This window comes from Papio anubis, chromosome 5 (assembly GCF_008728515.1).
Source record: "Papio anubis isolate 15944 chromosome 5, Panubis1.0, whole genome shotgun sequence".
Taxonomy (NCBI): Eukaryota; Metazoa; Chordata; class Mammalia; order Primates; family Cercopithecidae; genus Papio; species Papio anubis.
The window spans coordinates 164,488,508-164,513,424 of NC_044980.1; the positions used below are offsets into that span (position 1 = coordinate 164,488,508).

At 39.7% G+C, this 24,917-nt stretch overlaps 1 protein-coding gene across 6 annotated transcripts in view; it reads right to left on the reverse strand.

The window, feature by feature from the left end:
• The window catches only part of FBXW11 (F-box and WD repeat domain containing 11), a 140,702-nt gene that overhangs the window by 12,830 nt on the left and 102,955 nt on the right, over positions 1 to 24,917 (reverse strand). For all 6 annotated transcript variants that reach the window (XM_021939955.1, XM_021939952.1, XM_021939950.1 and 3 more), the window contains 5 exons: positions 23,800 to 23,986; positions 22,559 to 22,649; positions 15,031 to 15,168; positions 3,496 to 3,614; positions 1,691 to 1,940 (listed from right to left, as the gene is read on the reverse strand). In XM_021939955.1, the coding sequence (XP_021795647.1) occupies positions 1,691 to 1,940; positions 3,496 to 3,614; positions 15,031 to 15,168; positions 22,559 to 22,649; positions 23,800 to 23,986 (785 nt within the window). The remainder of the gene's footprint in view (positions 1 to 1,690; positions 1,941 to 3,495; positions 3,615 to 15,030; positions 15,169 to 22,558; positions 22,650 to 23,799; positions 23,987 to 24,917) is intronic.

Genomic DNA, 24,917 nt, shown 5'->3' on the forward strand with positions numbered 1-24,917 from the left:
TATGTATGTAGAATAAATAATCCCCTATTTTGTGATATCATCTGAAAGACTTAGATGTTCATAGACATCTCAATGTATTATTAGACAAATAAGGAGACACACAGCAACCAGAGTGCCCTGAATTATCTTAACAGCTGCATTTGCAGCTGAATGGGATAGATAAATATATCTCCACATGTAAAAGAATGGCATTGGACATCTACCTCATACCTTAAACAAAAATCTAACTCAAAATGGATCAAGGACCTACACGTAAGCACTGAAACTATACAGTTTCAGTGTCTTGATAAATTGAACATCATCAAAATTAAAATCATTTGTGCATCAAAGGATACCATCAAAAAAGTGAAAAGGCAACCTACAGAAAGGGAGAAAATATTTTCAACTCATGTATCTCATAAAGGACTTGTGTCCAGAATATATAAAGAACTTATAACTCAACAATAAAAAGACAAATTATCAATTTTTAAAGTGGGCAAAGGATTTATAGACATTTCTCCAGAGAAAGTACACAAATGGTCAATAAGCATACAACAAGTTGTTCAGCATCATCAGTAATAAGGGAATGCAAAGCAAAACCAGAGATACCACTGCACACTCACTAGGGCAGATAAAAGAGACAAATAACAGCAAGTGTTGGCGAGGATATGGAGAAATCCTCCATGCTGGTATTATGAAACAGCTGTTTTGTAATAAAGCTCAGACCCTCTCAACTTTCAGGCACTGGTCTCATACCAATTGGTGTGACTGTGGGAGTAAGTTGCCACATATAAATCCTAGTTGTTTAGCTTCCCAACTATCCAGTCTAAAGCCTGATGCTACACACTTTGTGATTTGTGGGGCTAGGTGTAAGAATGCTTTCCAGTGCTGGTCATGAAAAGGATGTTCTTTGCGCAAGCTAAAACCCCCACATACCACTGGCAGGACTGTACAACGGTGCAGTGCCTTTGGAAAACAGTTTGGCAGTTCCACAAGCCTGGGCAACAAAGTGAGACCTGGTCTTTACAAAAAAAAATGGGCAGGGGGGTGGGCCTGGTAGTGCCTGTACTCCCAGCTACGCCAGGAGGCTTAGGTGGGAGCCTCAGGGGTCCCTGAGCTGAGGGACGGCTTGAGCCCAGGAGGTCAAGGCTGAAGTGAACCATGACTGTGTCACTGCACTCCAGCCTGGGTGACAGAGTGAGATCTGTCTTCAAAAAAAAAAAAAAGTTAAACAGAGGGTTACCATCCTAAGAAAATTAAAAACATGAAAACTTCTACACTAATATTTATAGCAGCATCATCTGTAATAGCCGAAAAAATAGAAACAACTAAAATGTCTATCAACTAGTAAACAGAAGAACAATGAAATTTTATTCAGCCACTGGAAATAACAAAGTACTGGCTGGGTGTGGTGGCTCATGCTTCTAATCCCAACACTTTGGAAGGCTGAGGAATGCTTGAGCCCAGGAGTTCAAGACTAGTGTGGGCAATATAGCAAGACCCCATCTGTACTTAAAACAACAACAACAACAAAAATGGGACAAAGCTGATAGATGCTACAAAGCACATGGATGAACCTTGAAAACATTACACTAAGCACAGAGGAGAATAAAGATCTTACCAGGTACCAGGTTGGTATAAGCCATCTCTGCTTTCTCTCTGTTCTAAAAGGGACAGGAGGAGGCTGGGTTATGACTGCAGACATACTTACTTTGATGGTCCTGTCACCAGAGGCGGACACAATGTACTTGTCGTCAAAGTCTACTACATTGACAGCAGCCCGGTGGCCAACCAGGACACGGCGTAAAGTGATATCGGTCGCAGAAGCCATGTCCCACACAGCAATGGAGCGGTCCTTGGAACAGGTCACCATCAGTCCATTGCTGAAGCGTAAGTGCAGTACGGCCTCATTGTGGTGGATCAATGTGTTAAGAACTTCACCCGTGTTCACATCCCACACCCTAGGAGAGAAGAGAAAAAGCATGATGCTTAATTACGAAGACAGCCAGGAAATGATTCTGGCATCTGAGTTCTGTCTGGGTCTGCAATGGCTTGGATATGGTTTGTCTGACTCTACAAAATCTCATGTTGAAACTGATCCTCAGGGTTGGAAGTGGGGACTGACAGGAGGTGTCTGGGTCATGGCGGTGGATCCCTCACGAATGACTTGGTGCCATTCTCATAGGAGGGAGTTCACTCTTAGTTCTGAGAGAACTGGCTGTTGACAAGAGCCTAGCAGCTCCGCCCTCTCTCTTGCTTCTCTCTCACATGTAATCTGCATACACTGGCTCGCCTTTGCCTTCTGCCATGAGGAGAAGTAGCTCGAAGCCTTCATCAGAAGCAGATGCTGGTACCATGCTTCTTGCAGAGCCTGCAGAACCATGAGTCAAATAAACCCCTTTTCTTTTATAAATTACCCAGCCTCGGGTATTCATTTATAGCAACACAAATAGACTAAGACAGGGTCCATTCTTAATGAACCTAAGGGCATGATTAAAAGGTGCCCCTAAAAAGCAATTTCTTTATTTGCTGAGAAGTGCTGAGATGGTTTCAGAAAAGGTGGCTAATTCTGGCTCTGCTCGAGTTTAGGTATATTTAGCAGTCAGGTATTCAGGGACGGTGTTTGCAGGCTCATGCTGATGGCAAGACAATTCCTCAAGAAAGTAGATTTTGTATTGAGTCTGAGATAAAAGGAAGAAGGAGCCTTGTTGGCTGAAGAACTGAGAATGGTTCCAAGCTTACAGTTCTTGTTGACCTCTGGCAGACCTCTGAGTCTATTATTTATCCACTGCAAACTGGGTAAGTCATGATGCCTCATCAATCACCACATCCACTTCTTTACTCAGCTGCTTTATGGACAAAGCCAGGGTCTCCCAACTGCTTTGTATGTCCAGGGATTTGGGGGCAGCACTTCCACATCATGGCTTTTCTGTAACCCTCATCTCCTAAGAGGACAAGTTCACACAGGGCAGAGGGGAAAAGACTCAGGCCTCTGAGGCTGAGACATGATCTCTGGCAGAAGCAGTGGTACGGAAGCACTGAGTCCAGGAGAGGATACCAGGCATGCTTCAAGCAGGGGTGGTGATGCTTCAGGCAGGGGTGGTGATGCTTCAGGCAGGGGTGGTGATGCTTCAGGCAGGGGTGGTGATGCTTCAGGCAGGGGTGGTGATGCTTTAGGCAGGGGTGGTGAAAGAGTCCGGGAGTGACTCCTGGAAGTGAGTGTCTCCTCTCTGCTCTGGACCAGTTTCCCAAAAGAAGAAAGCCAGCCTAATACTTGGTATATGCTCTTACAGGAAAGCATGTTGTCATCTCTATAATGAACAGCAACAGGAATAGAACACCCTTAACAAAAATTAGCTTTCCTGCCTAATTTGCTCAAACATATCTACAATAAAAGTTTGAAATACAGCATGTAAAAATGTAAGTGTGTGTATGCCTCTCCCAGAGGAGGATGTCAATCTCAGACTTTCTCAGGGAAGGCTTACAAGTTAAGACCAATGAAGCCAGATCACTCACCTCACCGTAGAATCTGAAGAGCCGGTTACAATGACACGCTCATCATACTGCAGACAGAGGACAGAGCCTGTGTGTCCCGTTAACACTTTCAAACATTCCAGGCTGGTTTTATCCCAAATCTATTGAGACAAGATTAGCCACAAACGATGATTTATTATATTTTGATGAATGTTACTGTCCCACTTTATGTTCTGATTATAAAATAAAACACACTTGGGTTACAGTAAGTAAGAAACACTGAATATCAAACAGGTAAGAAATGACAAGTAGGAATACAGACAATAGTGATTAACTACAAGGATAGATGTGCTATTTTGCTTAATTTGAACCCTTAGCTATTGATCTTATTACACTTATCAACAGCCTCATAAAGGGGACTTTTAAAAAATAAAATCTGTGAAAAGAATTCGCTCACTGGCTGGGTGTTGTGGTTCATGCCTATAATCCCAACATTTTGGGAGGCGGAGACAGAAGGATCGCTTGAGCCCAGAAGTTCAAGACCAGCCTGGGCAACATAGCAAGTCAATCTCCATAAATGTGTGTGTGTATGTGTGTGTGCGTATTTTTTTTTTTTTTTAATTAGCCAGGCGTGGTGGTGTGTGTCCCTGTAGTCCCAGCTACTCAGGAGGCTGAAGTGACAGAGCTGCTTGAGCCCAGAAGGCAAGGCTTCAGTGAGCTATGATCACACCACTGTACGCCGGCCTGGGTGACAAAGCAGAACCCTGCTTTGTCATTTTATTTTTATGTCTCATAAAAATAAATTAATTAATAAAAAAAGAACTGGCTCACTCTCTGGAAAGCAACATGGCAACATTTAATTATTAAGACCTTTTACAAATGCATACCCCTACATTTACAAAAATAAAAAGTGGAAAATGAAACGTCCATCATTTCATAAAAGTCTCAAAGTAAACTATGAAAAGTGTTTAATGAGAAAAGACCATGCTTTATTACAAAGTTAAGCATTTTTTAAAAATCAGAATAAAAATTATCTATAAAGTGACACAATGACTATATTTTAGAAAAGGAAAAAAGGATTAAAGGAGGTAAAATGTTGTCAACAGTTGTTTTCATGCTCTGAGTGTTCCTCTTCTCGCTTCTTTTACTGCCTCCATAGATTTGTCTTTTCCAGAATGTCACAGAGTTGGAATCATACAGTATGAAGCCTTTTTACATTGGCTTCTTTCACACAGTAATACATACTGAAGGTTCCTCCCTGTCTTTTCATGGCTTGATATACATTCCTTTTTCGTGCTGAAGATTATCCCATTGTCTAGATATACTACAGTTTATTTATCCATTCACCTACTGAAGGACACCTTGGTTGCTTCCAAGTCTGGGCAATCATCAGCAAAGCTGCCATAAACATCTGGGTGCAGGTTTTTGTGTAGATGTAAGTTTTTGACTCCGTTGTGTAAATACTAAGTAGCAACACTGCTGGATCATATGGTAGAAGTATGTTTAGTTTTGTAAGAACTGCCAAACTGCCTTCTGAAGTGGCTGTACCATTTTCTGTTTCCACCAGCAATGAATGAAAGTTCCTGTTCCTATTGCTCCACATTCTTGCCAGCATTGGGTGTTGTCAGTGTTCTGGATTTTGGCCACACTAACAGGTGTGTAGTAGTGTCTCACTGTTATAATTCACATTTCCCTGATGACTTACAATGTGGAACATCTTTTCACATGCTTATATGCCATCTGTATATTGGTGAGATGTCTGTTAAGGTCTATGTCTTATTTTTAAAAATCAGGTTAATCTAATTGTTTATTTTCTTACTGCTGAGATTCAAGAGTTCTTTGTATGTCTTTTGCATATATTTTCTCTAGTCTGTGGCTTGTTTTATCATTCTCTAGACAACGTCTCTCACAGAAATTTTTAATTTTAACAAAGTCCAGCTTATTAATTCTTTATTTCATGGGTCATGCCTTTGGTATTATATCTAAAAAGTCATCAACAAACTCAAGATCATCTAGATTTTCTCCTATGTTATACTCTACGAATTTTATGGTTTTGTGTTTTACAATTAGGTCTTTAATCCATTTTGAGTTAATTTTTGTGAAGTACATAGGATCTGTGTTTAGATTGTTTAGGGGTAAGGGAGGCAATATGGTATCTAATTGCTTCTGCCCCATTTGTTGGAGACACAATCTTTTCTCCACTGTATTGTCTTTGCTCCTTTGCAAAAGATCAGCTGACTATACTTATGAAGGTATATATTTCTGGGCTTTCTATTCTGTTCCATGGATCTAGTTGTCCATTCTGTTGCCAGCACCACACTATTGTGATTACTGCAGTTTTACAGTAATTCTTGAAGTACGGTAGTGTTAGTCCTCTGTCTTTATTCTACTTCAATATCATGCTGGTTTTTGCTTCTCCATATAAACATTACAGTCAGCTGGTAGATATCCACAAAATAACTTGCTGGGATTTTGACTAAGACTGCATTGAACCTATAGACCAATTTGGGAAGAAATGACTGACATCCTCACAATAGTCTTTCCCACTCATGAGCATGAAATGTCTCTCCCCATTTATTCAGTTCTTTGATTTCTTTAATCAGTCTTACAGTTTTCTTCACATAGATCTTATACATATTTTGTTAGATTTATACCTAAGTATTCCATTTTGGTGGGGGGATGCTAATATAAATGTTATTGTGTTTTTTGAGATGGAGTCTCACTCTGTCACCCAGGCTGGAAGTGCAATGGCGCGATCTCGGCTCACTGAAACCTCCACCTCCCAGGTTCAAGCGATTCTCCTGCCTCAGCCTCCTGAGTAGCAAGACTACTGGCGCCCACCACCATGCCTGGCTAAATTTTGTATTTTTAGAAGAGATGGGGCTTTGCCATGTTGGCCAGGCTGGTCACAAACTCCTGACCGCAGATGATCCACCCACCTCGGCCTCCCTGAAGTGCTGGGATTACAGGCGTAAGCTACTGCGCCCAGCCATGTTATTGTGTTTTTAATTTCACATTCCACTTGTTCATTGCTGGTATATGGGTAAGCAAATGACTTACGTATATTAATCTTGTATCTGGCAAACCTGTTATAATCATTTATTAGGTCTAGGAGGTTTTTTTTGTTGATGCTTTCATTTTTTTCTACAATCATGTCATCTACAAGCAAAGACAGTTCTAATGCTTCCTTCTCAATTTGTATACCTTTTATTTCCTCTTGACTTATTGTGTTATCTAGGAGTTCTAATACAATGTTGAAAAGTAGTGGTGAGTGGGGACATCTTTGTCTTATTTCTGATCTTAGTGGGAAAGTTTCATATTTCTCAGCACTGTGTATGAATGTTAGCTATAGGCTTTTTGTAGATACTCTTTATCAAGTTGAGGAAGTTCCCCTCTATTCATAGTTTACTAAGGGTTTTTATCATTAAAGAGTGTTCAATTTTGTCAACCACCTTTTCTGCATATATTGACGTGATTTTCTTCTTTGGCTTATTGATATGACGGATTACATTAATTAACTTCTGAAGGTTAAACATGAAGATATTGGTCTGTGGGTTTCTTAGAATGTCTTTATCTAGTTTAGTACTAAGGTAAGGATGGCCTCATAGAATGAGTGATGAAATATCCTCTCTTCTTCTATCTTCTGGAAGAGATTGTAGAGAACTGATGTAATTTCTTACTTAAATGTTTGACAGAATTCACCAGTAACCCATCTGGGCCTAGTGCTTTCTGTTTTGGAAGGTAATTAATTATCGACTCAATTTCTTCAACAGATAAAGGCCTATTCAGATTATCTATTTGTTTTTATGTCAATTTTGGCAGATTGTGTCTTTCAGGGAATGAATTCATTTCATATAAATTATCAAATTTGTAGATATATTATTTTATTATTTATTTAATGCTCATGAGACCTATAGTGATGTCTCCTCTTTCATTTCAATATTAGGAATTTAAGTCCTCTTTTTTCCTATGTTAGCATAGCTAGGAGCTTATCAATTTTACTCATCTTTTCAAAGACACATCTTTTGGTTTCCTTAATTTTTTCTATTGACTTCCTGTTATCAATTTCACTGATCTCTGCCCTAATTTTCATTAACTCTTTTTTTCTGCTTACTATGGATTTAAACTGTTCTTTTTCTAGTTTCCTAAGGCGGAAGCTTAGATGACTGATTTTAGTCTGTCTTCTTTTCTAATATATGTACTCAAAACTATAAAATTCTAAGCTTTCACTGCATCCCACAGATTTTGATAACTTGGGTTTTCATTTTCATTTAGTTATACCCACCCACACACGCACACATGTGTGCACACACAGGGAAGGAGCAGAGAAAGTCTCACACTGTCACTCAGGCTGAAATACAGTGACACAATCACAGCTTATGACAGCCTTTGACCTCCCGGGCTCAGGTGATCCTCCCACCTCAGCCTCTTGAGTAGCTGGGACTACAGATGCATGCCACAATGCCCAGCTAATGTTTTTTAATTTTTTTGTAGAGACAGGGTCTCCCTATGTTGCCCAGGCTCGTCTCAAACTTCTGGGCTCAAGCAATCCTCCCACCTCGGCCTCCCAAAGTGTAGGGATTACAGACGTGAATCACTGTGCCCAGCCTCAAAATATTTTTAAAATTCCTCTTGAGATTTCTTCTTTGATCCATGTGTTATTTTAGAATTATGTTACTTAATCTTAAAGTATTTAGGAATTTTTCCAGCTTCTTTTTGTTACTGATTTCTAGTTTATATCCACTTGTGGTATGATCAGCCATTGTATTAATTTCTAGCCTTTCATTTTTTTACTGATTTTTTAAATTTATTTTTTATTTTTCCATAAGCTATTGTACAGGTAGTATTTGGTTACCTAAGTTCTTGAGTGGTGATTTGTGAGATTCTGCTGCACCCATCACCCAAGCAGTATATACTGCACCATATTTGTCATCTTCTATCCCTCGCCCCCCTCCCACTTGTCCCCCCAAGTCCCCCAAGTCCAATGCATCATTCTTAGGCCTTTGCGTCCTCATAGCTTAGCTCCCACATAACAGTGAGAACAAGATGATGTTTGGTTTTCTATTCCTGAGTTACTTCACTTAGAATAACAGTCTCCAATCTCATCCAAGTCACCGCAAATGCTGTTAATTCATTCCTTTATATGGCTTCACAGTATCCCATCTTATATACATCAATCACAGTTTCTTTATCCACTCGGTGAGTGATGGGCATTTGGGTTGGTTCCACAATTTTGCAACTGTGAATTGTGATGCTGTAAACATGCATGTGCAAGTGTCTTTTTTGAATAATGACTTCTTTTCCTCTGGGTAGACACCCAGTAGCAGGATTGCTGGATCAAATGGTAGTTCTACTTTTAATTCTTTAAGAAATCTCCACACTGTTTTCCATAGCGGCTGTACTAGTTTACATTCCCACCAGCAGTGCAGAAGTGTTCCCTGTTCACCACATCCACACCAGCATCTACTGTTTTTTGATTTTTTGATTATGGCCATTCTTGCAGGAGTGAGGTGGTATCACATTGTGGTTTTGATTTGCATTTCTCTGATCATTTTTTCATGTTTGTTGAGCATTTTTTCGTATGTTGAACATTTTTTCATACGTGTGTTGACTATTTTGTATATCTTCTTTTGAGAATTGTCTATTCGTGTCCTTAGCCCACTTTTTGATGGGACTGTTTGGGTTTTTTTTCTTGTTAATTTGAGTTCACTGTGTTTGTTTTTTTCTTACCAGGTCAGCCAGGTTCTATAAAATCTCAGCACTTTAGGCTCTGGCTAAGCAGTTCCTACTGAAGGTAGACCTTGTCAAGAAGTACAGAATAACCTAGTATAGGTAAAAAGGTTTATTTTCCCTCCCCACTGCTGGAAACACAAGGGGATTTTTTCTGTGATAATCACTGACAGAACCTAGTAGAGCTCTTGGAGGTAAAACTCACAAAAGTGTGGTGGAGAGCCCTGATGACTGGCTCCTCCTCAGTTTATATTTCTCAGACTTGTCCCACACTGAACCTCCAGCAATTTTTCAATTACAGTTCAGGTTACTCTACCTAGGCACTGGTTCTCGTGGATGTTTCTGTGCCAGTGAGTTATGATTCTCTGTATTTGCCTGTCTCTCCAATTTGTGGGGCAGCAGCTTCTCCTGTGACCTCACTTCTCTTACGAATCTGAATAGAATGGCTGATTTTTCAGTTTGTTCGGATTTTTACTTGTTGTCAGGACAAGCAGCACCTTCTTACATATCAAACCCACTCCCTTCTTTTAATCTTTCCAGTGTTTCCAAGTTATCGATATTGTTGATATTTCATGGGAGATGAGAATGTTTTCAAAGATTGAACTATTAAAAATAGACTGTGCACCTATTTCTTGACATGTACAACAATACTATCATAATTTGCAGTGACTCTATAGTTTACTGCAAATGAACAAGATTTTATAAATGATGTAGACACTGAAGTATAATATCTTTCCACAATAGCAAAGCTTGATTTTAATTTCTGACCTAATGGAACCTGAGTTATTTTTAAAGTGATTAGTGATCAAGGATTGGTGCAGAATAAGGTAAAAAAAGGTTTCCAACCACTGGTCTAGATAATCTCTTCAAAGCGTACTTCTGCTCTACTATTCTATGTCTTATAAATCAAATGGATGTGCCACAATTAAGAGAATTCTTTTGAAAATACATCTAGTGTAAATGAATTCCAAGCCCAGAGCCAGACTATGCTTTGACAAGGCTGTTATAAACCATTCTTATCTATTTCTTAAAGAAAAACTACCAGTATTAAATAGTAGCATATGTCACACTTTCTAGAGATACTGGTAGCCACAGATTAGGGCTATCAAGTATACGTAAAAATAGAGTTCTGTGGGCCAGGAGCAGTGGCTCACACCTGTAATCTCAGCACTTTGGTAGGCCGAGGCAGGCGGATCACTTGAGGTCAAGAGTTTGACACCAGCCTGGCCAGCATAGCGAAACCTCATCTCTACTAAAAATACAAAAAATTAGCCAGGCCTGGTGGCGGGCACCTGTAGTCCCAGCTACTCAGGAGGCTGAGGGAGGAGAATCGCTCACTTGAACCCAGGAGGTGGAGGTTGCAGTGAGCCGAAATCATGCCACTGCAATCCAGCCTGGGCAATACAGAGAGACTCTGTCTCAAAAAAAAAGAAAAAAAAATTAAAAATAGAGTTCCGTGGTCAAATAAGTTTTGGAACTTGGGAAACACTGGGTGTCTCTATTGTAGGCATTCTCAGAGCCTTTATATGCCACTGTATCCTGTGAATTTCTAAGCTGGAAACACAGCATGTAGTGTTATCTAAACTTCTTTGGAAGGCATTATTCTCTGCCTAGAATGCCTGCTAACATCCTCTAGATTCACATCCACAGAATATCTTTTGGCAATCACTGCCATACACATAGGAAACCAACAGAACAGTTTCTTATGTTCTATAACTCAGAGTGTGTTTGACCTAGGTAGCTGAATTACTAAAATTCCACTATTTCACTTTTTAAAAAACAAACAAAAAATAAAAATTAAAAAAAAAAAAGGCAGAAAAGCTTTATTTCACCCAAAGTAGAACAATAACAGAAAACAGGGCCAAGATGGAGAAAGCCCACTGCAACCTATCTCTCCAGTTGATTAGAACTAAAAACTCCTGATAAAAACTAGTTGAGAACTCTGAAAAGTCAGGGGGAAGGCAGATGTGGCAAGGGGTCAAAATGTGAAGAAACAATCCGCATGGGGGTGAATTTGCCATTATTTTTGTTTGTTGTTTTCTCTTTTCTTTGTGTGTGTGGTTTTTTTTGTTTTTTGTTTTTTTTTCCAAATTGAGACAGAGTCTTGCTCTGAATTGCAGTGGTGTGATCCTGGCTCACTGCAACCTCTGCCTCCTGGGTTCAGGCAATTCTCATGCCTCAGCCTCCCGAGTAGCTGGGATTACAGCTGCCCACCACCACGTCTGGCTAATTTTCTGTATTTCTAGTAGAGACGGGGTTTCACCATGTTGGCCAGGCTGGTCCTGAACTCCTGGCCTCAAGTGATCCACCCACCTCAGCCTACCAAAGTGCTGGGATTACAGGCATAGCCACCAACACCTGGCTTTTTCTTTTCTTTCTATTGTGGCTTTCACTCAAAGGCAGGCCCTGACCAGGAAGCTATAGTGAAATAGCAATACATGCAGCTAAAGTTCTGAAAGAAATCCCTCTTTCTAGGCAGAGGGGCTGGAAAAAGAGATCCCTGGGGGTTTCTTTTCTCTCTTTTCTCATAGGGCTCATGGCTCCAGTCATGAAGATGAACTGCAGAACAATGGAAAGGATAACAAAAATTCCAAGAGTGACCCAATTTTTCTGGCCAGAGGAAAAGGAAAAAAAGTGTACTTATGAGCTGAAGAGACGTAGGGAAAACCAAGCGGAAAGAACTAGAAATAAAAGAACCCAAACAACACATGACTTGGGCTTACCCTTGAGCTGTATATGCACAGAACAGACTGAACAAGCACAGCAAAGGCTGTATAGCTGAGCTGATATTTCAAGCACTGCTGAAGCCTCAGATTAACCTCTGAGTAGTGAAAGCCCATGACAGACCCAAAGTGGCATGACAAAGGCTTTGAACAGTAGAAAAGAGATTAGAACCATCCCCCCAACCCCTCTGATGATGCCAAGACAGAACTTGTGTTCTGAACCCAACTAAGTTGACTAACTGCTTAAAAACACACTTACCCAAAAACATCCCCCAGAGGATTATAACAGAACCCACAGTCTTTACAACGTAATATCCACAATGCCCAAAATACTTGTTTAAATTACCTGGCATACAAAAATCAAGAAAAATGAAAAATCTCAGGGGACTGGACAATCAACAGATGTCAAGCTGGAGGTTACCCAGATGCTGACATGGTTAAAGATGTTAAGCAGTTACTCTAACTATACTCCACAGGATAAAGAGAAACGTGCTTGAGGCGAATGAAAAACAGAAAATTCTCAGCAGAGAAATAGAAACTGCAAAATATCATAGCTGAAATTAACTCACTTGATGGGGCAGAGGGTAACAGGAGAATAGAGATGAAGAGACGAAAAATTCAGTCAACTTGAAGATAGGCCAATAGAAATTACCCAGAAGGGAGAGGAAAAAAGATTGAAAACAATGTGGAACAATATCTAATTTTGATCTAATATTTATGTGATTAGAATCTCAGAAGGAAAGCAGAAATTGGTACAGAAAAAATATTTGAAAAAATAATGGCGGAAGACTACTGAAATGTAAGTAATGAAAGACGTAAATTTACAGATTCAACGAGTTCAGGGAGAGGCTTCTTGGATATAATATCGAAAGCATGATCCATAAAAGAAAAAACTGGTAAGTTGGACTTCATCAAAATTAAAATCTTCGGTCAAGTACAGTGGCTCACGCACATAATCTCAGCATTTTGGGAGGTCTGGGTGGGCAGATCACCTGAGGCCAGGAGTTCAAGACCAGCCTGGCCAACATGACCCCGTCTCTATTAAAAATACAAAAATTTGCTGGGCATGGTGGCGCACGCCTGTAGTCCCAGCTATTTGGGAGGCTAAGGCGCAAGTATTGCTTGAACCCAGGAGGTGGAGGTTGAAGTGAGCCGAGATCATGCCCCTGCACTCCAGCCTGGGTGACAGAATGAGACTCCATCTCAAAAAAAAAAAAAAAAAAAATTAAAATTTTTTGCTCTGTTAAAAGAGATCTTTAAGAAAATGACAAGATAGCCAGGTATGGTGGCTTACGCCTGTAATCCCGGCACTTTGGGAGGCTGAGGCAGGTGGATCATCTGAAGTCGGGAGTTTGAGACCAGCCTGACCAACATGGAAAAACCCTGTCTCTAATAAAAATACAAAAAATTAGCCGGGCGTGGTGGTGCATACCTATAATCCTAGCTACTCAGGAGGCTGAGGCAGGATAATCACTCGAACCCGGGAGGCAGAGGTTGCAGTGAGCTCAGATTGCGCCATTGCACTCTAGCCTGGGCAAAGGTAAAACTCTGTCTCAAAAAAAATTTTTTTTAATAAAAAGAAAATGAAAAGACATTTTCATTTTCTAATTGGGAAAGATATAAGCAAAACATATCTAACAAACGACTTGTATCTAGACTACATAAAGAACTCTAAAAACTCAATAATAAAATAAAAGAACCCCATTTTAAAAATGGGTAAAAGATCCAAAAAGAAACTTCACCAAAGAATATAGAGATGGCAGGTAAGCACGCAGAAAGATGCTCACTATCATCACTGGGGAAATGCGAATTTAAAGCAAAATGAGGTATGTGCACATACCTATTAGAATGGCTAATATCAAAAAAATTGAGACGATCAAGGGCTGACAAGGATACAGAACAAAAGCAACTCTCAGGCCAGGTGCAGTGGCTGCTCACACCTGTAATCCTAGCACTTTGGGGCAGGTGCATTACTTGAGGTCAGGAGCTCAAGACCAGCCTGGGCAACATGGCAAAACACCATCTCTACTAAAAACAAAAAAATTAGCTGGGCATGGTGCCATGTGCCTGTAGTCCCAGCTACTAAGGAGGCTGAGGTAGGAAGGCAGGAGAATTGCTTGAACCCAGGAGGCAGGTGACAGAGACAGACTCTGTCTCAAAAAAAAAAAAAAAAAAAAAACTCTCATCACTGTTGATGGGAATGTGAAATGGTACAGGCACTGTGGAAAAGAGCTAGGCAGTTTCTTAGCAGGTGAAACATACACTTACCATATGAGCCAGCAACCTCACTCCTCAGTTTTCACCCAGTGAACTAAAAATTTAGGTTCCCCAAAAAACCTACAGGTATATAATTATGGTAGCTTTATTCATAATTTTAAGAAACTGGAAACACCACAAACATCCTTCAACAGGTGAATGGGTAAGCACAGGAAAGAGGCAGAAAAGTCCAGGAAAAGAAAAGGGCAGGACAAGGGAATTGGGGGAATGAGAGAGCTGCTCCATATTACAGTTACACACCTCTGTGTGTTTATCAAAACTCACATAATTATACAACAAAAGAGCAAACTTCCCTGTTTGTAAGTTATGTTTTTTTACAAAATTTAAAAAACTCGATGCTTTCTAAAATATGAGGACATAAGCTACAATGTAAAATAAAATCAGATTAGATCAGCCATCAGATTAAACATAAGAAATAATACAATTTATCTACTATTGAAAAGTTAATGAAAACAATATAAGTTGCTATCATTCTGTGGTATTATTATTTGAGTCCTTCTCAGAAACCATAAAAGGTAATGGCTTTGGTTTATAAACTACCAATACCCTTACCAGCCGGCAAAGCCACCAAGAGCCCTGTGATACTGGGATATTTTCTATTTACACCTAATACAGAATAAAGAATGTGACTGTGCTTAGAGAAGGATAAGAAGTGAGACAATCCAGGATCTTGTATTAGTTACGGGGAAATGCTCTGGCTCTAGTTCTTTAGAACTACACCGAGAGCTGCCAAGATTGAGTGGAAGAGATAAAAACCAATCTGGAGTAAATGGAAAGATTGTCACATCTAGTGTCTAACACATAGCCACGATTCTAAAAATAATACATATAAAATTCAGTCATTCACCTTAATAGAATTATCTCGTAGGCCACTGATAATTTTTTCATCATCGTACTGTAAACAGTAGACACCTTTACTATTTTCAGAGCGGCACTGAATCCTCTGCAAGTTGTGTCGTCCGCACCGCCAGTTAGATTCTATAGTCTAGGGGAAAAAGGAGACAAGAGATGAGTTTTTGTGAATCAACTTATTCTATTAGGTTTCAGACTTTGGCGTTGCTTCCAGAAACAGCATACCACCAATACCCCAATCTTGGTTTGCATAACTGTCTGTGGATAGGATCATGCTCTTTTCCAAGTAAGACATTAACCCAACAATGTTTTCTCTTAAACTTTCCCTGCCCATCTGGCAACTGTCATAGGACTTCCAATGAGTTTTGGATTGGGCTTGAAAAAACTGGCCTCGACAGAATTCAGTATGTTTAAAGAATGCCATTTGCACCCAAAACACGCAAATAAATAGTAACTCATTGGGTCGCTCCCTAATGCCAATTAAAAACCATCATTAAGCATATATTGACAATCTACATACCCAAACAAAGCATTGTCTTGATCACTGAGGAAAGATACTGAGCAACTACTATAAGCCAACTACATAGGAAGAATTTTATTTATCATTTTTAACCTTCCTAATGTTTCTGTAGAGTAAAAATGGTACACTTTAGCCCTGGATTCTTGTTCCTCTTATCATTCATGCAACATTTGCTGAGATGTTAATATATTCCAGGTACCGTGCTAGGCACTGAGGATAAAAAGATCAACAGGAGACATACTGAATTCAGGGCGGCACCACTCCAATATCTAGGCCCATGGCGTCTGGAACAGATAGACACTAAACTAAGTTTATTTGGTTAAATGATCCATAATAACCTTGGAAGGAGGAAGTACTTATTATTTCCTTTTTACAAACAAGAAAACAGAGTTTAATTTGCCTGCAGCCACAAAATCAGTAATCAGACCAGCTGGAAATCACACTCAGTTCTTTCTGACTCTGAACCCATACTTTGCTACTAACATATTCAATACAAAACAGGATGGGCTTGCCTCTTGAGGCAGTGCACACAGAACGTAAGATCAGTAACAATTCCAAAAGTGCCAAATGAGTGATAAAAATTCTAAGTGCTGCAGGACTAAAGGGAGAAAATGAGCTCTATAGCCTGGACCACTGGGCCAAGTTTAGTGAAGAAGTAGGTCATACCCAGAGCACCAGAAGACCTAACCTCTGGGAGTAGATATAAGTGATTTTTAAGGCTCAAAAGATACAATGTCTCTACTAAGAGTAACTAAAGTCTGAATTCCTGATCCTTGAAATCAGGGGAAAATAGGGATTTCAATAACCTGTTATACTTCAGGATATAGTTTCTCTCTGAGTAGCTAATTATTTCTCTACAGCTAAAAGTCTAATTATCTGCTTTGTTGAAGAAAGGAGTACTTAATTACTGGCTCTACTGACATCTAACAAAGTATTTCTTCTTATTTTGAAGGTAGTATCCTTCTGCGTACTCTAAAATCTTAAAATTAACTGAAAGCTATGTGCCAGGCACTATGCTTTCCTAACACTATACCACTCACTTTATATGTTTTGTAGCTAATTTAATCGTAACTCTGAAGCAGGAATCATTGCTTGCATTTTATAGAAAAGGAAATGGAGGGTTGGAGATATCGATACACGTATACTTAAAAAGTGAGTATTTCTATAATTTGTGGCCCCAGAGCTTAGCAAGAGTCCTGGAAATACGGTATCTTCCCTTGAGGAGCTCCCATACACATCTGTGAGGGCAGCATGGCGTATTTTCAATGCCCAGGAGATGCAAGGACGTGCCATGGAGATGCCAGGAGAGGGGAAATACTCATCTGTCCATCTGCCACCAAGTCAGAACTTCCTAGCCTGGGTCATTATCTCTAGTGACTTGGTAAAATATTAGACATACAAAAGCACACTTCAAAATAAAAAATAAATAAAAAATAAAAAAAACATAACCCAACCACCTCTGCTACCTCTATCAAAGTAGACAACGGATCTGTCCGGATAAGCAACTTTTTTATTTAAAAAGAGGTCCAGAATACAGGCATTTCTTAAGCAGAACTCAACGCATGGAATCATTTAGAGAAACAATGTATTTTTAGATCGTGATTGAGCCATCTCAGCATGCTGAGCACTCCAGGAAAATGCTGATTTAGTAGGCAGATGTACTGGTAACAAGTCTACTTTGTGGCCAGTGACTCCTGGCAGTGGTTACAAATGTTCACGTTATACCCTCTGGGGGCCCACAGAGTTGCTACAGAATGTATGAGTTCATATGAACCCAAAGTATTACAAAGATGAATACATAATATGTTTTTACATATATGCCAGGTGTTACCAAGCTGTTCTTAGGTTTAAGAGGTATACAATTGCTTTAAGATGACACTGAAGCAGTAAGTAGCTTTGTTTCGCTTTATATTTCAATGACTAGAAAAAGCACATTTACTACCGCGTGAGAGTTTGAGGGGGAAACAATTATTTTAATTTAAAAGAGGGGGTGGGGGGAATCCCTATACCAAAAAGAATTTCCTACATGCTCTCCCACTACTCTAAAATGTTTCCTAGAAGTGGGTGATGTGGCTACAATCTTTAACTGTACCCAAAACCCTGAAGACGCAGCAGAGAAGACTGCACAGAGGAGCCAGGGTCCTCTGTACACACTCAGCCTGTGATACATCAGTCCCCTGAGATGTCTGGACAGAGGATGACAACAACAATAAAGGCTGAGCTATACTCTCTATCCCCAACCCTCAAGTAAGAGCTAGGGAAGAGGACCTCACAAAAGCTCTGCTAGATACCAGATTTTCATTCTAAGTTGAACGGAAGTTAGCAAATGGCTTAGCTTCTCAACACTTACAAAAAGCCTACTTTTCTCGAATAAGTTTCTGCATTTTAAAAGAAATAGTTTGTCAACCAATTCCTGATGTGTCATTTTACAAAGTCCTCACCTAGGCCTGTTTTAGAAATCATCAGTTTCTTGAATCCCAAAGTGTAGCTTGTTTTGAAAAGCCGTGAAAGAGACACGGAGCCAGAGCAGGGAGTTGACTGCTTTGCTGCGCACCAACCCTGGGTAATTCCTCTTCTCAATTCCCCAGGCCACCTGCACAAAAAAGCAGCACTTCCTGTCAACTACGCCAGCCTCAAAAACTACCCCCATGATGTCTGACGACCTCGACTTTTACCTGAATGCTTATAAGCCAGGTCTTTTTTTAGAAAAACTAGACCTTTAAAACTGGCAGGTAGCCCACTGTGGTAGAAAATACCTGGGTCAAGTAGCAACTTCGGCAAAGGACTTCCACTGCTGTAAAGATGGGAAGAGTAATATCTACTCCCTCAAAACCACTGTTAAGGTTCAAATGAGATTATGTAAGTTCTCATTATAGTGCCAGCAAATGGTAGTTACGTTCTTCTTCAGTTGTTGAAAATGTTAACCAAAAAGAAAGTGGGCTGCAACAACAAATACATAATTCTCACACAGTTGCCAGAAATCGTTGTCTCAGCGTAGGCTGATATTTAATGCTAATAAGCCTGAGCCTTCCCTAACCATTCCCAGGAAGAGGCTCAGCCTTCAAATGGAATCCAACTATTATCCTAATGCCAGCAGCAGGAATAGAGGTCATACACAGGTGCACCTCTTTAATTATGTGGATACCTATCATTTCACTTAGCCATCATGTGGTATGGCTACTGTAGAGGAATATTTCATGTTTTTGAGAACTTGTAAAATCCCCTTACCCTGCGCAAATTTTCAAAATACTGGGAAAGTAGCCATGATACACAGAGTATACAGCGGCATTTAAATTGGCAATAGAGTGAAAACAGATGTCTGAGTATGGAGGAATAACATTATTTTTAGAAGCCTAAACACAACTGGGTGGGTGGGCAAGTTTTGACATTTTCTGGTCAGGACAATGTTAATATCAGGTTTGCAAACCACAAAAAAAGCTCCCTGCTTTCCCTGAATAAAATGTGGCTTATTAAAAGGTGTGATACAACACACCATCATTTTCCCAGTGGTCTGTCCAAGAAGAGCACTTCAAAGGCTTCAATGCAATGAATGAAGAGAGGAAGAAGGTAGATTACTTGAAGGAGTTTGTCACTACTCAAATGGCAAAAGAGAAAAACCCAAGTTCAGAATACCAGAACTCTAGGGCTGCTATAACAACTCCCAACTCTCTGTTAATGGACAAGTACTTGGGGGCACGCTAGAGTGAAAGCAGCATGGACTTTGGAGTAAAAATCTCAGCTTTGACAATTTGAGGATTAAATTAAATCACTTGTAGCAAAGCATCTACAGTCAGCCCACCATTGATGGTAACAACAATAACAACAACAACTAAGACTCCAGACAGCAAAGGAGAATATGGCTGCTTCTTTTAGGAGTGAGCCTCAGGTTTTCTAGGAATTCCTTCTCAATTCAGAGGCCCTCTAAACCCTCTCTATGTGTGGCAAGAACACCCAGGCGAGATGAGCCTTTGCAGAAAGCTTACAATACATATTTATTCTCCCAGACTCCATTTCTCACATCCTCATTTCCTGAATAACAGGAGTTGGCTGCACTAAGCCAGGTTCTCTATTTTCCCTTAAAATTAAGCCAATTTTTGGTGGGTCAATGTAGAAGGGCAGATTCAGAGATGAACATTTCCTTTCTGTTCATCAAAGCCAAATCTGGGAATGTACAGATTACAGGAGCCGGCACATAAGCCAAGCTGTCGAGGTGGAGGAAGAAGGAAAAAAAGAAAAAGGTGTTGTGAACTGGCAACCCTGCAAAGTATATGGGAAAAAACACAAGAGACTCTAAAGCTATGTACAGGCAACTGGGGAGGGAGGGGGACATAAAACAGCCACTTGACATTCCAAGTGTCATTTATCTTTCTGCAATGTGCTTAAAACCCTACTACTTTCACAGAAGTGGACTAAAACAGGGCCCACTAATCAGATCTTAACTCATACCCTTTTTTCAATGAACAGTCAAGGACACTGAGTATTCGCACAATTAGAGAAGGAGGCAAACACCACCTTGAAATTCAGCAGGCATAAAACATGCCTCTTTCTCCCTCACTTCTTGAATTTTCCACTCTGAAAATGACAAACAACAACTCTCAGCCTGGATAGAGCTAGACAGACCTCAGTTAAAATCCTATCCCATCTCTTCCAGTTAACTATGCAGCAAGTCCTAAAACTTCTTTTAGTCTCAGTTTCCCCCTATTATAAAGATAATAACATGCACCTTGTAAGAATAAAAAACAGTAACCTATGTAAATCACCCAACACAGTTTGATATATGCAAGGACTTGAAGTGGGTATTTGTAATTATTATAGTCTGCTTGTGAGGATTTTGTACCAGCCATATGAACAGAGTCAAGCCCGTGAGAGTCTCTCATTTGATCCAGGATCACTGAAAGAACTCTCTACATATAACTCTCTATATTCTGTTTTACTCTGGACAGAATGAAACACACTCCCAAAACAGGAATAAAAAAATCTATTTTGAGGTGGTAGCAGTGGTCTATTGTTAAAAACTCGTATTAAGGTAGAAGGGTATACGGTTGATCACAGACTCAATTACCCACTAGCTGTGGGATCCTGACTAAACTGTCTAACCGTTTTAACCTTCTAAGGTTCCCTCAAATTTAAATAAGTACTTGGCCTACCTTTCAGGTTTTGTCCAAAATGTTAAAAGAGAAAATGCATTATAAAGTAGTTAACAAAGTATCTGGCATAAGTAAATGCTATTAGTGGTACATTACTTTTATGATTATTACTAGTAGTGCATATATCAAAGTATAAACATCATCGCTTATATTAAGAGGTCTAGCCCACAAAAATCTGGAGAAGACTTTTGTGGTCGACCAGTGGGTTTTTCCAAACCACACTTTAAGAACCACTGGGTAGACCACCATGATGTAGAGGTTGTGTCGCACAGGGCTTTCCCACAGAGCTGTTTCCTCTCACACCTGCCTCCCCTCCTACTTTAAAATATCATTTGAGCTTGAAGAAATGATGATGGCAGGTGGTGTCACATAGTGTCATGTCACAGAATACTGATTTCACATTGTCAATTATAAGAGCAGTCATCAGGATTCAATAAAATAATCTATGTCGCCACATCTTCAACCTGATCAGAGTTCTTCCAAGGTTCCTGTTCATAATTAACTTTAAACATCATTCTTTTAAACATCATTCTTTCCTTCTTTCCAAAGAATTTTTTTGATAAAATTATTCAAAGAAGTCTGGAGATAACTTTGTAAATAGTTGCCCCTCATCAAAGGAAAACAAAAAACAGAATGTAATGTAGTTTATAAGATGTGTACATAAGAAATGCCTTAGTACAACTACCTAGGGGTAAGCGACAGCCCCATCTCCCCTACGACACACACACATCAACCTAAGATTAAAGTTAACACCATGTCTCAGCCACTAGCCCTGCAGGGGCAACTTACTCTAAGTTTGGAACTGCCAGTGGTCAATTAATTCTTAAACTTTATGATTTATCTAGTGAAAGTTTTTATTTAACCTCCTTAAAGGGTTGCTTATAATCGTTTCAGACAGCAGAATATTCAAGACAGTTTGTGTTTTAAATAATGATATTCCAGTCACATTCAGATTTACCATTAATGGAATGATTCCATTATTCACATCTGCCTGGAAGGGGGGAGGGGTCCGAAAAAGCACATGTTTCTCCCTTAATGAATTTTGGCACAATAACTTTTATGTCTATCACCTGGGGGAGAGGATTACTTCACATTTGGGAAACTGAGTATAACTTTATGGGTGATATTGCATCGCCTAGCAAAGGCTAAACTTTTCTGCCAAGGAGGAAACAGTGAAGTAACCAAGACCTGCCAAGAACACATGTGAAAGAGTTAATGAGAAATGCCTGTGCATGTCTTTCCTGGTTCAAGGAAGAAGTCTAAATAGTAAAACTGAACTAATTAGAACACATGAACGATATCAAACATCTCCAGTGTTTCTCATCAAGTTTACAGAGTTTTACTGGTCTGGTGAAGTTACGCTCAAATCCAAAACGGTCCAGGAGCATAATCTGCCTTATAAATCCACCTAACTGTTGCTTAGAATGATATCTGCATCATTTTTATGAAAAACTATGAGTAATGTACAGAGAAAACTTGGAATGTGCCTTCTCTAGTTCTCTAGAGATGGCTCAAAAATATAAAACGATGCTTACTTTAAAAAATGGGGCCAGGGATTTTGGAAAATTTATCAGATTAGAATAAAAAGATGATTTTAGATTAAGGCTTGAATTAACTGGCAGCCTTGCAGAAGCATTTCATGTTTTAGAAAAGTTAGATATTCTTTGCAAAAGACATTATCTTTTCTGAAGAAGAGCTGCAGATTATATACATCGTGACACATTTACTCCAAAAGCCCAACTTTTAAAAAAAATTATTAGTTCTACGATTTTAGAACAAAATAACACTCTAAGGCAACATAAAAAGTCGAGAACAAGACACTAAGAGCCCATAAAACAGATAAATCATAAAGTTACCTCTATATCCTGGATAATCTTTGGGTATAATGACCTATAAAATGAATTTGGAGGGCCATCTGTGGGTCTGTTTTTAAACAGATACTGATCCCTGGCAAATAAAAACAAACAGATGTTACATTTTTGCACATAAAAGGGTGAATTTTATCTAAACATGGTGCTGACAAAGATGTATCTTTCATGTCTTTTAACTTGCACTGAGCTTTAACTGTTCAAAAGCAGGATTTCTGACAAATTTACATGTTAGAGACAAGTTTAGCTCAATTCACAGCTCTCTAACACAATCCTGATCTTCTGTTTTCTGAGTACTAATATATAACAATCTAGCCTTTTTTTTTTTTTTTTTTTTGAGGCGGAGTCTGGCTCTGTCGCCCAGGCTGGAGTGCAGTGGCCAGATCTCAGCTCACTGCAAGCTCCGCCTCCCGGGTTTACGCCGTTCTCCTGCCTCAGCCTCCGGAGTAGCTGGGACTACAGGCACCCGCCACCTCACCCGGCTAGTTTTTTGTATTTCTTAGTAGAGATGGGGTTTCACAGTGTTAGCCAGGATGGTCTCGATCTCCTGACCTCGTGATCCACCCGTCTCGGCCTCCCAAAGTGCTGGGATTACAGGCTTGAGCCACCGCGCCCGGCCAATCTAGCCTTTTATTCCATAGAGTTTAATAAAAAGCGCTACACTGTGAAACATCTAACTTAGTACACATCAAACTTCCTCCCGTAAGGAAAATACAGCTCTGACCCTCACTCATAAGGAAAATACAGCCCTATATGCACCTCTTTCTGTAGCTCTCTCTGTGCTAACTGGGCCATACAGCATAGAGCTAGCTATAAAGCTGCATCAGAGTTGTGAGTTTTCTCTGAAAAATCCTATCACTATTACTTCCTCTACCAGAAGTAATAACAAACAGGAAAGTGGCACTACCTGACTTCCTCTTATTTTTGTCGTATCTATATTTTGGTAATGGTATCATCACCTAAGCAAAACGTGAAGGAAAAAGCATAAACACATAGCTTTGAAAAGCCAAATCCCATTCAAACTATATAATACAGTTAATAAAGGAAATACACATTTCAGAGGGAGAAATTTTAACAGCTTTAACTTTTTCTTTCAACTTTTGATCACTCATTTTCCCCCCTTTTTAAAAATAGGCCAGCACATTTGCAAGTAAAATTGCACTTTTGACTCATCAAGTTGACTCTGTCAATGAAATTTTTTCAAGGGAACAAGCAACCCAAGTACTTACCACCCTCTTCTTTCTGAAAGTCCTTTCCATAGGGGATCAGTGCGTACCATTCGTTCAATCAGCTTCTTCCAAAGCATTCCTTCTGAGATCACTCGCTGCCATTCTTTACATACCAGCTCTGCTGCACACAGAGACCTGGCGTCCAGGTACGAAAGAATGTTTTCTGCTATGTGATCTAAGCCTTGCTCTACAAAACAGAAAAGGGAATGAAGGAACGGGAAGAGAGATAGAAAAGAACCAGCCATCATTTCCTTAAAGATAAGAGGAATAAAGAAATCCTGAAGTATTTTAGTAATATCAAAAGTTGTACAGATACTCAAATCCATGAGTACATAAACATACACACTTCTTTTTGGTTCTGATTTTTTACGATAAACAATTAACAGCAACTCTTCTCTGTGTGTAAAAGCTGACCTTGGACAGTTCTGTATTTGTCAAATATTACGATAAAAGACTTCATTTTCTTTTATATAACTCTCACAGCCCTCCTGTGGGGCAATGATGCCCCAAATTTTACAGATGAAGTACAGAGAGGTAAAGAACTCAAGATTTTACACTCCAAGACTGGAACTCAGATTTCTTGCTTCAAAGTTTGTGTTCATTCCCATCTTATTCACTGTCTCTCATAACAAATCATATCCCCATTAATCCATACCCGGTGTAAATCCCCGGGAGGTCAGAAGAGAAACAAGGTAAAACACCGACTCATCTTGAAAAACTTACGAAAAGTTAAATGGCAATCCAATAATTAAAGTCGATTGTGCTTAAATGTGTTTCTGTCAATCTTTTCATCTTTTGTGAGTATCCATTTTCTGTTCCTAAATGGATGGGGACAATCTTCAAAAGCAACAGCCCCATGTCTACAAATCCTAGAATCTTAGAGGTTATTGGCTTCAACCTCCCACACGATATAAGGATACTCTCAAAGAAAACCACTCCCAGCCTCTGCCTGACATTCACAATGGGAAGATGATCAACATGGCCACCACTGTTGCCACCTGTAAACCCCCATCCTGTGGCAGTAAGCATGTCTTCTGTAGTTGCAAGAAATAAAGCTTATCTCCAAGCTTATTCTGTGCAGGGATGAGAACACAGAACATATCATCAGAAAATTCCCA